This window comes from Lathyrus oleraceus, chromosome 3 (genome assembly GCF_024323335.1).
Source record: "Lathyrus oleraceus cultivar Zhongwan6 chromosome 3, CAAS_Psat_ZW6_1.0, whole genome shotgun sequence".
Classification (NCBI taxonomy): domain Eukaryota; kingdom Viridiplantae; phylum Streptophyta; class Magnoliopsida; order Fabales; family Fabaceae; genus Lathyrus; species Lathyrus oleraceus.
Window position 1 is genome coordinate 67,507,640 of NC_066581.1, and position 14,638 is coordinate 67,522,277.

The 14,638-nt window shown below is 43.1% G+C and overlaps 1 protein-coding gene across 1 annotated transcript; it reads left to right on the forward strand.

Annotated features, from left to right (window-relative positions):
- Positions 1-375: 375 nt before the first annotated feature.
- On the forward strand, positions 376-14,153 carry LOC127129702 (uncharacterized). Its single transcript, XM_051058839.1, has 5 exons — positions 376-674; positions 792-974; positions 1,051-1,161; positions 1,234-1,283; positions 14,023-14,153. The coding sequence occupies exons 1-5, from the start codon at positions 523-525 to the stop codon at positions 14,151-14,153; spliced, it is 627 nt and encodes a 208-aa protein (XP_050914796.1). The 5' UTR covers positions 376-522.
- Positions 14,154-14,638: the final 485 nt, after the last annotated feature.

Below are 14,638 nucleotides of genomic sequence, written 5' to 3' on the forward strand. Positions count from 1 at the left end.
GATGTTTGGCATATGGTCCAAGTTTGCATGTGTTTCCTTCTTCGGATGCAACAACGGTGCACGAAGCAGTAGGTTCGTTTGTTGCATGGCCGACAAACCTCATATGCGTAGGATATGAGGTATGCTTAAAACTTATGTTAACTTTAATGTGTATATTCAAAGTTTAAAATTTATGCTTAAAATTTTACTTACATATTTTCCTTGGTTATGTTAAATAGACTCCCACAAAATCCAAATCACAAGATAATGCGATTCCACGGCATACCGAGTCCACGGTTTCAAGAAAAGAGGTAATATACAATTATATGACATATATTCATGGAAGTTGTTACATTCTTAATTTGATCTAACTATTTATATGACATGTAGCTTCAAGAAAATGAGGTTAGCAATGCCTCCGCACAACAAAAAAAGGAGGTTAGCAACGCCTCCGCACGGGTAAAAAGTTCTGGTGCTAAGAAGACCGTAGCTAGGAAAAAAACTACCACCAAGTATAGGTCGTGCCTCAGGACATTTCTAGAGATGACCGATATACCGACCGGAGGTGTTCGGACCCTACATATGGAGGTAGGGATTTTCGGCTTTGATTACGACCAAATGATTGGTAATGAAGACTTCATGCAAGTTTTTAGTCATGAAGAAATCGGCGTCAACGTTGTCAATACATATATTAGGTAAATCCGGTCTACTTTGTTTTATTAATTAAACAACTTATGTTAATGATGTTTACTTTATGTTAATCCGGTTTACTTTATGTTTCAAAAGAGGTGTTAATGATGTTTTTATATTAGGTTTTTGTATGACAAATTGATGCGCCCCAATGGTTTGGACGTGTCATTCGGATTCTTAGCACCCGCGACCGTCAACTTAGTTTTAATCTTAAATAGACCGGATACCGTGACGGAGTACGTTCTTCGGATCCTCATGGACAATAAAGATGCGGAGAAGTTGTTTTTTATACCGTTTAATACCGGGTTAGCATTTCATTCTAAATTCATCTATTATAATTATTTTCCAAGTTACCATCTAACATTTGCCTAATCATTACAGTGGACATTGGTTGTTGCTCGCAATCAATCCTATCCGAGAAATTGTGTATTATCTTGACTCGTTAGGAAATGATTGGACAACATACCCGGATATGAAGGTCCTAATTGACACGTAAGTGAGAATGTTCAAAAATTTTCTTAGTTTATGTGAATTGTTCTAATTGCTTCATTTTTATTTTATTAGCGTCCTACAAGCTTTTCGGGCCCAACGAGTTATCCAAACCTCAAGGAGGGGCGCCAACTCCATTACATGGATTAAAGTGGCGGTATATTTTTAATTACCACATTTTTTATTATATTAGTGATGACACTTGATAAAACTTAGGATTTATAATCCATATTTTTTTTTCATATGTAGTGTCCTCAACAACGTAATCAAATAGATTGCGGGTATTTCATGTTGAGGTTTATGCGAGATACTCTTGCTTTGGGCCAATTAAAGATTCCCACCGATGTATGTATTTCTAACTTATGAGTTATTTTTATATTTACACATATCTCATATAATTAAATAGTTGGAATTAATTCAAAATATGTTATATTATTATGTAGTACTTTGAGGAATTCAAGTGTGCATTTTATACAAAGGATCAAGTGGACGAAATCAAAGAGGAGTGGTGTCAATTCATGTTAGAGCTCAATGTTTGTTCATAAATTTGTGTAGTTAATGTGTACATTTGTAGTATATGTAATGACTTGTAAATGTGTACATAAATTTGTATATATTTTGATACATTTAACGCAAAATTGGTTTGAATTGGTATATATATATATTTGTTAGCCAAAAATTGGTAGAAAAAGGCCAAAATGGCATATATAAAATGTGATAATTGTCTGTCAAAATCTGGTTGAAAACAGGTAGAAATTCTGGTTTATAAACCTGGAAAAAATGTGGTTTAAAACAAAAGCTTCAAAAATTTTCGTATACCTTAGACAACGCTTTTATAAAAAGCGCTGTCTAAGGGGGGGATTAGAAAGCGCTTTAGGCAAAAGCGCTGTCTAAGGGGGGGGCTTAGACAGCGCTTTTTGAAAAGCGCTGTCTAAGGTATACCTAAAAAATTTAAATAGGAGGGTCTTAGAAAGCGCTTTTGGCCAAAGCGCTGTCTAAGGGGTGGGGCTTAGACAGCGCTTTTTTCAAAAGCGCTGTCTAAGGTATACCTAAAAAATTTAAAATAAGAGGGTCTTATAAAGCGCTTTTGGCCAAAGCGCTGTCTAAGGGGGGGGGCTTAGACAGCGCTTTTAAGATTTAAAAAAGCGCTGTCTAAACCTTTAGCAGCGGAGGTTTAGACAGCGCTTTAAAGCGCTGTCTAAGGCTAAAAAAAGCGCTGTCTAAGGTCTTGTTTGTTGTAGTGTTAGTGCTTAATGTTTGAGCTTTGTTTCAGGTCAAAGAGCACAATTGCTTATACTTGATGATGTGCACTCAATTGGAGTTGGTCCCTTGCTTGTTTATGACTAACCTTGAGTTTGTTTTGTAGGCTTTGAGACTTGTGCTTAGGCCTTGTGGCTTGCACCTTTGTGCATTGCTTTGCTTGATTGTTGTTTGACTGTGTACAGTTAACTGTTGACCATTGTCTGTTTGACTTTTGTTTGAGTTGAGTACTGATTATGCTGGATTGTTTTCAGGTACCTTAGTTGCTATAGTTCCTTTGTGAACTTGCTTTTGCTTTGCTTGCTAGCTTGAGCACTGAGGTATAACTTTCTAACTTCATGTAGTCTGGAAGACCTGGCCTCTTACTTGGCCAGGCACCTGTCTGAAGTCCTCCTTAAGAGGCAATGCCTGTGTTTGTTTATTTTTGTCCCCAAGCAGGAAAAGACCTTTGATAAGGCAATTGGCAGATACAAGAGATGTGTAGTCCATCTCCTGCTATTCAGTGTGTCATCCCTTGGCTCACATCACATGTTGATGCCTTGTGGATCTTAACCCAAGATCAGTTGAGTCAGTCATAAGTGTATAAGGGTTCCCACTTTCTGGACCCACACTTCATCTGTCATGAAGCTCTCTCAGACCAGGGATAAGAGCTGTGAGGCACACCCCTCACTTCCTATTTCATCCGCTTCACCCTAACTCTCAATTTTAGGGTTAAGAGCTAACATCACCCTGATACAGTTGGCTTGCTTTTGCAGCCTAACCCTTGTTTGAGCCCCACTTTGTGTGTATATAGTGTGTGCTATTTGTGATTGTTTGCTTTTGCCTGTGCTGTATAGGATAGCTTGCTCCCTGTGCAAGTTAGATAGCAACATGAACTTAGGGATGATTTGCATGATAACATCTAGGCTCGAGTCGTAGTCTCCCTAGTTGTGTCTCCCTTTGTTATCTGGTTAGGCTAGTCCTTTGTCCCTGCGTAGGGGAACTACGTCGCCCTGATCCTCATACCAGATGAGGTACGTAGGCAGGAGATGAGCTGATCTCTCCGGGCGCCCTTTTGTTTTGTCTTTGTGTGTGTTAGGAGATGGATGTAAGCCCAGCGATTGGCATTCCGTATCCTCTTGTTGTGTGCTCGGATTCCGATGTAAGTCCAGCGATTGGCATTTGGTTTCCAGTGTGTGTGTGTTTGGTTCGGAGTCTGATGTAAGTCCAGCGATTGGCATTCGGTTTCCATGTTTGCCTTTTTGTGTGAAGTTTGACGTAAGCCCAGCGATTGGCAGTCGATTTCCTGTAATGTTTTGTCTTGCGTGCGTTAGCCGAGCTACGAGTGCTCTGATTCTTCTCTAGTCAGAGAAGATACGTATGCATAGGGTGCGACATCCTAGCGAGCATGTTTTTCCCATGTCCGAACTACGTCGACTCTGATGTCTATGCCTGATAGACTACGTAGGCCCAGGATGCGATATCCTGCCGAGTTAGTTTCTATTGTTTTCTGTGTCTCTTTTAGCCGGTGTGTGTTTGTTTGTGAGCAGTGTTTTAGCAACCATATTCCTTCCTTTTGTGCGTGGATCCCATCGAGTACGACGGATGCGTAGGGGTGCTAATACCTTACCTTCGCATAACCGACTCCCGATCCCATTCTCTTTGGTCGCGAGACCATGTCTTTTCCAGGTTTACTTCGAGCGTTTCCTTTCCCTCTTTTGGGATAAATAATGCACGGTGGCGGCTCTGTTGTTCCTGTTTTCCCGCCGGTTTTTCGCGTAATGCGACAGCTGGCGACTCTGCTGGGGAGATAGAGAAGTTGACCTCTTGCTGGTCCATCTTCCCTAAGCGAGTCTCTCCTAGCGCTCTCTAGGTTAGGGTTTTGGTTGCTGTTTGCTGTTATTTATTGCATTCATTTATTTATTGTTTGCATTTACGTGTGCATTAATGTTTGCATTCATTCATATTCATCTGTGCTGGCTGTGCTGTGTTCCTCTGTTTGGGGGTGGGAGTTACTCGAGGTAAAAGGCCCAATACCCAGGCTATGAGTGAAATCTAGGAAACCTAGGAATAGAGTGATTCATGGGAAGCGGGTGGTATGCGCCACTTAGCGGAACATTGATATCACGAGCAGTTCAGACCCTGGTGGGATATTATCGTTACATACTTCGGGTGTGTATATGATGATATTATGCGAAAGGTTATTTATCCTGCGTTTCTTTTGACCTTACCCTGGCCTAGATGACACCCGTGAGTGGGGAGGGAATGATCATCATTACAGGTACTGTTGCTGACTTGTTGGTGACTCTGGTTACTGGAGGTGACTTTGGTTCAGATGAACTTGTGGGTACTTACTTCTGTCACGCCGGAATTCTGTTCGTGATATCTATCAGCGGGTTCCGTTTATTTCGGATCCCCGGGTTGAACTTGAGAGTACTCGTTCAGAGGATCTGGTTGTCGTCCGTTCAGTGGATGTTCCTATGATGATAGTGATATAATCTCCGGTTCCGTTTATTTCGGAACTCCCCAAGTTGGATTTACGGTGACTTAGTCCCTCAGATGACTGTGACTGGTTCAGAGACTTGATGGGTCTTCAGATGACTTGGTGGCACATTGACTTGCATTCATGCATTTGCATCATTCCCATCCTGCATTCATCTGCATTCAACTCATGTCTACCCGTACTCGGGTTCCATCTTTGATTAAGATTCTGGTTGAGAGACATCCAGATGTCGGAATGTTATTGATAAAAATTATTTGTCTCAGTGACGCTAGAATCAAAGGACAGAATATTCCTGGTACGGATAGACATTGCATGTGTGAGTCATACTAACCCATTTGCTGTTTTGTAGGTGTCAACCGGTGCGCATAGCTCTTCCATTTAGAGATTCATTCAGACTCAACAAATCCAAACTGATGGATTCACCCAACGCCGACATCCTCGAACTGAAAGAGATGGTGAGGGAGTTGTTCAGTGTTGTGCAAGGGCTTGCCCTGGGGCAGAAAGCCATGGCCGAGAGATTGGAAAGGATTGAAGGCTGGATGATCAAGGAGAAAGTTCAGGGAAAGGCTCCGTCATCCGAAGCAAACAACCTCTCTGGCACAGTAGCAAAGAAACCATCTGGCAGTGGTCCACTCAAAAAGGAGGTTGAAGCAGGAGGTGTGGAGACAAAGAAAGAACGCGGTAAGGATCGTTATCACCCTTATGCTGCCGCTGTAACCACTCCTGTTGGTAATCCACCTGTACCACAGCAACAACCACCACCTCAACAGAGAGCACTGAAAGCTAAGAGCCTAGTGAAGAAGGGGAAGGTTGATCGTCAGTTTGATGAGCCACATGTGACTTATACTCTTCTGTTCAAAAGATTGAGGGATCTGGGGTTAGTCCGCCCAAGGATATTGATTCCCGTGGAACGGCAGCGGAGGCCTCCAAACTATGATGAGAATGCCAGGTGCGAGTTCCATTCTGGGGCACCCGGGCACAACATTGAGGGTTGTAGAGCTTTCAAACATGTCGTCCAGGATATGGTGGACTCTAAGGCCATCAGCTTGGCACAGATAATGAATGAGGATGTCAACCCCGTACCCAGGCAGGGTCCTGTAAAAGTGAAGATGGTGAGAAAGGCCAAGAGAAGAATGGAGGCGACTGAGGAGGATCAGCTAAAGGTTCCAATGTCTGTGGTCCCAAAACCTCTGATGAAGGATGGAGCTTTCCCTAGTGCTGATAATTGTTGTGTGGCCGTCGCCACAAGGGGATGTGTAGTGATGAGAGACACGACCCAGAAGATGAAGGAAGTAGAAACGGACAGTGAAAAATTTGAAACACCAAGTCAAGCAATTGAAACCGTCAAGGTGGAGAATGCCCTTGTTGCTGAGAAAGAGAAAAGGCTGTCCATTTCTTCTTATAAACAAGCCCTGGAAGTGGTGAAGAACAGAGAAGCCCTAGGATGGGGGAGGATCATTGATATTGTGGTAAAAGCGGATATGTTTGGGGTCGGTTATCAGCCGGATTGAGAGTCGTCTAGACCAAACAGAGGACGTCGTTCATCGTACACCTTTGTTAGTGCAGGAATGTTGGATCCTGATCATGCTTGTTCAGTGAGTGAAGAGACTGACCGTGACCACGAGCTCGAGTTGTGGATAAAGTCGTGCATACCAGGCAATTGGAAAGCCTTCAAAATCACCACTGTCACTCATCCGGAAGTGTAGCATTTCTGCTTTTAATTTTATTTGCATGAAAGCCGTACGTTTTGCCCGAAACGTAATGGTCCATTGTAAGGGCCATCTCATGTGTTTCATTTTGCAACATTTTGCATCAGTAATAAATGGATGTTTTTGTAATTAAAAGCGGTGTTCCCTGTTTTTCAATTATTTTGCATTTTAAAAAATAAAAATGGCAATGTTTATTTTCATTTTTCTTTCCTTTTGATTTATTTGGTTCCGACCTCAAAAGTGACTATTCTCCTGATCTCATTGATAACAATTCGGTTACACCTCTGTATGTCTTCGACAATCCGATCTATCATGCCAAAGAATAAGGCGAAGAAGATTGTGATCTGCTGGAATTAGCCAGGCTGTTGAAACAAGAGGAGAAGGTGATTCAACCGCACGAGGAGCGAGTCAAGATTGTTATTCCAGGTACCGCCGGGGTCAGAAAGGAAGTGAAAGTTAGGGCCGCTTCAGAGGCAATTCGAGAGCAGGATGGTAGCACTGTTGAAAGAACATGTGGATACCTTCGCCTGGTCGTATCAGGATATGCCAGGGTCGGATACCGATGTCGTTGTGCACAAGCTACCATGGAGAGAAGACTGTCCTCTAGTGAAGCAGAACGCCAGTGCCACGTGTCAGAGTGACTTTGTTTCATGATATGATTCATCGTGGAATCAAATGCTATGTTGATGACATGATAGCAAAGTACCAAGCAGAAGAAGGGCATCTGGTAGATCCGGGGCAGGTTGTTTGACCGGATCGAGATAATTCAGACTGAGGTTGAGTCCGAATCAGTGCACTTGTGGAGTGCTGTCCGGTAAGTTGCTGAGGCTTATTGGGAACGAAAGAGGAATCGAGGTCGATCCTGCTAAAAAAAAAAAAAAAAAAGAGAAAAAGAATAGATGAAACCAGAAATGCCTGAACCGAAAAAAAAGCAAACGGTCAGGTGGATAATGATTGCCAAGGGGCATTGAAAAATAAAAAGAATAAGTTGCAGGAACCTCTGATTCTGTTAATCTGGTACTTGACAGCCCTCGAGGGGTCTATGAGGTGCGTATTGTGTCAGCATGACGAGTCTGGTCGAAAAGAGCATGCAATTTACCTTAGCAAAAAGTTTATCGACTGTGAAACAATACACTCACTGCTCGAGAAAACTTGTTGTACTTTGGCATAGGCTGCTCGCCGACTGAGACAGTATGCTGGTTCATACCACTTTGTGGATTTCCAAGATGGATCTGATCAAGTATGTGCTTGAGAAGCTAGCATTGACCGGACAAGTTGCAAGATGGAAAGTAATTCTAACTGATTCGTGATATACAGTATACCATTGAGGGTTATCAACCAAGGAAGTTCGAGGTCCCTGATGAAGACATCTCGAGGTGCTCAGATCGAAAGATTGTGAGGAACCGATCCCGGAGGAGGGGCCTGACCCTAAATCTGAACGGATTCTGATGTCTGATGGGGAGGTTAATCTGAATGAGCTAGTGCCGTGTTGGTTACGCTAAAGAGATCCCACAATCCTTTTGTTGCCCAGTTAGCATTCGAATGCACCAACAATGGTGGCTGAATACAAAGCTTGTATCTTGGGTATCGATCTTCGGTGCGTACGTATACTGGGGCAACGCCGCGCTCGCTCGTGTATGGGATAGAAGTGGTATTACCTACTGAAGTTTAGATCCTATTGTGGAGAGTCATGATGGATGAAAATTGGAAAAGACTGAGCGGGTAAAGACTCGGTATGACGCATGGAGCCTGACTGAGGAAAAGAGGCTGACAGTTATTTGTCATGGGGCAGTTGTACCCAGTGAATGAAGCGTGTTGTTGACCGAAAAGTGAGACTTCGTGCATCCCACGTGGGAAAGCTGGTATTGAAAAGTATCCTTCCTCCTCAACGATCGTAGGGGCAAGTAGACACCCAATCATGAATCCCCAGCATGGTCAAGAAGGTTTTCTCCGATAGAGCCTTGTTGCTGACGACCATGAGTGGCGAGGATTTTCCATCCCCTGCAGATGCGGACGCAGTTAAAAGATACTTCGTAAAAGAGACCCGCTGGACAAAAAGAATAAAAGAGTCCAGGCAAAAAAGGGCATCCCGGCGAACCGAAAAAAAAAAAGAGAAAAGGTTCGGGCAAAAGTTAGGGATAGAAATGAAAAGAATTTGTACACCCGGCAAGTCACAAGGGCGACTTGAGCAAAAAAGGGTATCCCGGTGGACTAAAAACCCGAAAGGGCGGTCCAGGCAAAAGAGGGAATGAACGAACAACTGCGTTCAGCATGATCGTTTGTGCTGTGGATATGACTTGGATAATCCCCGACAGAGATCGATCGGAAGCGTCTTGTTCAGAAAACAGAAAGTGCGGAAAGTCTCGAGGACATATGAGGTGTAACCGAGTTGGAACCCGATGAGATCACGGTTTCACATTGCCATTAGGATAGATTTTTTCCTTTTGTGCGCAATCACCTCTTTTCAAGGTTTGCTTCCTGTGTGTTGCTCGGTTCTGAGCTACCTTCTTTCAATCAATAAAATGCGTGTTCAGTCAAATAAATTTTGTTTTTGTTTTCATTACCACTTTGATTGCGAAAACCTCCGTTTATTTTTTATAAGAATACTTGCATTTTGAAACATGGAGATCCCTTCCGATGCATGCTTATAAGATTGAAACCTGAAAATCTTATTCGAAAGTTTGAGTGACCTAGGTGTTGAAATGTTGGCACGCCTGGGGCACGCTTTTATCTAACGATCTCTTGTGTAGGTACTGTTAGATATCTTCACTCACACGCAGGGTGTGATGTGAAATATTTTGACAAAAGATCCCCACAGAGTCCCATCAGGGGCAAGGGATAGAAGAACGGTGAAAAGACGAAGAAAGAAGGATGATGATCCTAGGGGTTAATCAAGAAGACCCTTCAATGTCCGAGGGCTGGAAGATTTGTATGAATCCCAGAAGTTCGATCTCCGTGAGGCATGGAGGAGTTGGGAATACAAGGTGATGAATCAGAAAAGTCCAGACGAGTCTGGGAGTTCTCAAAAGTGGAAAGTCAACACTGTGGGTGGATAATGAATGCCACTGTTCGACGAATCGACAGGTGTTCCGTGTCAAAAAGGCCGTATCTCCCTAGTGGGTTTGAGAGTGTTATCTCCCTGGCAGATTTGAGATCGATGGCGCCTCAGTGAGCTTGAAGGTTGTCATGTCCCCCAGTGGGAGTATCAGTGAGTAGTTTGTTTCTCAGAGTTGTGGATGTCCACCCCTAGTGTGGCCTAGTGCATTATTTCCTCAGCAAAGTGGTGTAGGCCTTTCCCAACAGAGTTATGCATTTCCCCATCAGGGTGTGGAGTGTTTTCCCCTAGTGGATCTCCGTAGCAAAGGGTTTGTGTTGATGGTTTTCCCCTAGCAGGGTAATCCCCAAGCAGTTCGGGTTCGATGAAGGTCATCCCCGGCAAGGGTTGTCTTTCCCCAGCAGGGTGGAAATTGACGTGGTATTGAAATCCTCAGCAAGGTTCCTGGAGCTCTCCGGTGTTATCTCTGAAGGAGATGTGTTTTTATGCATTCATCATTTAGATAAGCATAGCATATTGCATCATTAGTGCGTAGCATTTCCATGATCATGGGGCATTGCGCTAAAAAACTCATGCATCAGCATTGCAAACATATCCATTAGCCCTAAGCCGTGGTGACCATCCGAGAATGGGTTGTTAGAAAGAGTTTAGCCTCGCGCCATTGGATTGATTTCAGAATTGGGTTCCCCAGCAGGGTAGAAAGGTGTTTTCCCAACAAGTGACTCCGCAAGTGAGCGGGTATTCCCAGCAGTGCTACTCCCCAGAATTGGTAGCATTTGGCCAGCTTGGATTGATTCCCCTAGCAGATGTGGGTGTGTCTGATCTCTCCATATAGAGTTGACCCCTTAAGCAGAAAGTGTCTGTCATTTCCTTCTGCGCTCCCCCATTGAGTTATATCCTCGTGGATGACGGTTGTTTCCGTTCCCTCCCGACATACGTAACGGGATAGGTTTTCCCTATTGAGTTCTTTCCTCATTAGGATGAGTCTTGATTCAGTCTGCCTTTTTGGATCGATCATAAAATGGTTTCCTTGTGGCTGTCTCTTGTGCTTCCCTGTGGTATAAATGAATAGTTGCTCACTAACCGGCACTCATTCATCTTATCCTCAACGGAATTTGTGGCCTCTGCCTACAAACCAGCAGTTGTAAGTCCTATCTTTGTGGTTTTCTACCTACTAACCAGTAGATGTAATCCCCTCTTTGTGGTTATCATTATCCAGTCGGTATTGATATTCCTTTCCCCTTTCGGATATTTGCTTTGATTAAGCAATCTTATCCCCCAGCGGGTCTTCCCCTTCCTTTTGGATGTTTGCTTTGATTAAGCAATATTATCCTCAGTGGGTCCTCTTTCATTCACCGTTTGCTGGTAATGTTTGTGGTTTCCCCTTTTGATCGGTCATCTTTGCATACCTAGTCCTGGTATCCCGATGCCTTTCTTTTCGGTCAATTTATCCTTTAACAACCTACAACCCGGTTAGGATAATCTTCCATGCGAGTATATTATTTACGTTTTGACGGATATAGATGATATGTCTCATGCGCTCTTTGGTTGAGCCCTTTGTTTGTTTCCCCAACTGAGTAAGATTCGTATTCCTTGTGGAATCGAATGTCCGTCCTTTAACAAGATTGCTTTTCTAGCCCTCTTTAGGATGATGAGTGTTTTGGACCACAAACCAATTCACGTTTTGGTCGGCCACCTTTCTCATGCCTACAACCCGGCATCCTTGGTGTTCCTTCCTGTCTGCTCCCTGTCGTGACCTTGATCCCCAGTGAGCTACCTCTCCGTTGGTTTCGATAAACGCCGAGTTTTTCCTAGTTATCCGTTGATATCTAGTTGTACTTTCCCCACAGGTCATCCGTTGATGTCTTGTTCCTCCTCTCCGTTGGTGTCGATAAACGTCAAGTTTTTCCCAATCGTCCGTTGACGTTTGGTTGAGTCTTGTTCTCTCTCCCCAGTAGGGTTACCTCTCCGTTGGTTTCGGTAAACGTTGAGTTTTTCCTATGCGTCCGATGACGTATAGTTGCTTATTCCTCACAGATCATTAGTTAACGGCTGTTGATTCCCCCCAGAGTTACCTCTCCGTTGGTTTCGATAAACGTCGAGTTTTTCCCGATCGTCTGTTGACGGTTGTTGGTGATATATTTCCCCATGCAGAGTTACCTCTCCGTTGGTCTCGGTAAACGTTGAGTTTTTCTCATTCGTCCGTTGACGTCTGATTATGTATTCTATTCCCCAGTCATTCGTTAATGTCTGGTTGCTTCCCAGCCAGAATCCCCAGTAGAGTCGTCGGTGGACGTCCTATTCAGTTTCCGGTTGTTATACCCCTTCCTTAGTGAAGTGGCTTCTCCTCTCCGTTGGTGTCGATAAACGTCGAGTTTTTCCTAGTTATCCGTTGATATCTAGTTGTATCCTCCTCATAGGTCATCCGTTGATGTCCGTGTACCTCTCCGTTGGTTTCGATAAACGTCGAGTTTTTCCCAATCGTCCGTTGGCGTTTGGTTTGTGATTAGCTTTTTCCCCAGTGGATTCTCCTTCTCCGTTGGTATCGATAAACGTTGAGCTTCTCCTTCTCCGTTGGTGTCGATAAACGTTGAGCTTCTCCTTCTCCGTTGGTGTCGATAAACGTCGAGCTTCTCCCGTTCGTCCGTTGACGTCTGGTCGAGTTTTCTCCTTCTCCGTTGGTGTCAATAAACGTCGAGCTTCTCCCGTTCGTCCATTGACATCTGGTCGAGTCTTCCCAGTTCATCCGTCGTCCGTTGATGTCTGGTTACCTCTCCGTTGGTCTTGGTAAACGTCGAGTTTTTCCTGGTCGTCCCCAATAGAGTTACCTCTACGTTGGTTTTGGTAAACGATGAGTTTTTCCCATGTCGTCCGTTGACGTATGGTTGTATCTCTTCCAGTCATTCGTTAATGTCTGGGTACCTCTCCGTTGGTCTCGGTGAACGTCGAGTTTTTCCTAGTTGTCCGTTGGCATCTAGTTGAGATTTCTATTCCCATTCATCGTCTTGTGATGTCTGGATGTGGCTTTACCTTTGAAGGAAAAAAATCAAAATACCTAGTGATAAACATCAGATCCCAGTGGACGTTTCCGTTGGTGGATCCCCGCAGTGTGCAAATTTCTACGGTTCTTGGTATTCAATCCCTGTTTACCCTGGAAGTCTGACAGCCGTTGCTCTCATCCATTCGGGTTCCCAGTTGATTGAATAGGGGCAGCTGTAGCACCTCAAATTTGCACCTCCCATTTTTGTACATACATTTTCATGTTATGTCATTAACATTACATGGTCCACTGCATAGCATTGCATTGTCCCTTTGACCTAGTGCAAGTTCATCAGTCAAGACTGGTCAAGAGATCCAGTCAAGCAAGCAAGCAAGTGCATTTCCTATTGAGGAAAAGCCCTAGGGTTGGTTCATTGAGTTCATATGACCTAGGGATCATTTTGAAGTGGTTTGGCCAAAGATTGGATGCTCAGAAGTCATCAGTCATTGCACAATGCATCTGAAACCCTAGAAAGTCAATTGTGGTCAACTGTGCATGAAACCATGGATTTGAAAGTGAGAGATGGTTTGAGGAGCCTCATTCATGTCCATACAAGTCTCATTTGACATGTCAAAGATCATCATTGAAGAATTTGAGGTCAGAGGAAAAGTTTCCAAAAATAGTAAGTGACCTCTAATTTCAAACTGCCAAAAATGGAAAGGTCTTCTCCTCAAATTTACATCATCATACAAGCTTCAAATTAAATTTTGTCCAACATGAAAGTTTAAGATCTTGCTCTCATCTTTCCAAAAAGTCCAAGAACATCCATTTCTCATTTGTGGTTGGCAAGTTATGATCAAATCATTGTCAAGATATTTTGAACTTCAAACTTGGATAACTTTCACACCAATTGGCCAAATCATGTGGGGTTTTTTGCTACAATCTCCTTTTAACATGCTCTATCATAATCATTCATCACATTTCATTAAAAATCATCACACAAAAAATTGCATTTTTCACTTGGCTTGAATTTGAATTTTGGAGGGAAAAAAGTGAATTTGAAAACTAAGCATTTTCCATGCATTCCAACATTGGCATTTGGCTCAAAATGATATTTGGAGTGTGTTTGGCTCATAACTCGTGCACTGTAGCAGCACTCCATGCACATGAGGGGTGAATGGCAAATTTGCACATAAACACTCATTTTCCTTAATCCTTGCATTTTGGCTAAGCTTGATTAACAAAGTGGATTAACAGCACATATAAAACCATAATCCTAACTGAATTTGAGATTAACATTCATTCATCTCAGATCTAGATCAAAAATTGCAAAGTCTCTCAATTTTTTCTCTCCATTGTTCTGCGAATTTTTCCATAGAACTTGCATTGTGCTTCACTGATCCAGCATCTACAAGCATTACTGAGCTTTCTGCAAGCAAGGAATCACCATTTTCAAGCCAAATCGAGGACTGTAGCAAGAAGCTTCATCAATGGCAGCTGGTGATTTGAGCAAGATCAAGCAAGGTTGAGCCACGATCCATCATCCATTCACCTTTCCAAGCACTATAGAACTTCTGTTTCACCTTGCCAAGGCCTGGAAACCACGAATTCACTTCTGCTCTTCAATTCAGGTTGGATTTCGAATCTTGCAATTCATGAAATGTTGATGTGTTTTTGATAGATCGTGCCATGTTGAGTGTACTGAACTTTGTAGAATTGAATTTCATCAAGAATTGAGGAAGTTATCATGATTTGAAGTTTGGTTGTTGAATGTTATTCTGTTCGATCCTTCCATGTTAGTGAGAATTAGAGGAAATAGATGCTGGATTGATGATGTAGGTTAAGAGATGAATCGAATGATATATTGTTTGTTAATTTCTGTGCAACTTCGTTCTTGAGTGATGAACATGATGAAGATGATGATGAACACTAGGGTTTCATTTTTCAGAAATTGTTAGATCCGTTGCCCCGCGTTTTGCATGATTTTTGCTGTT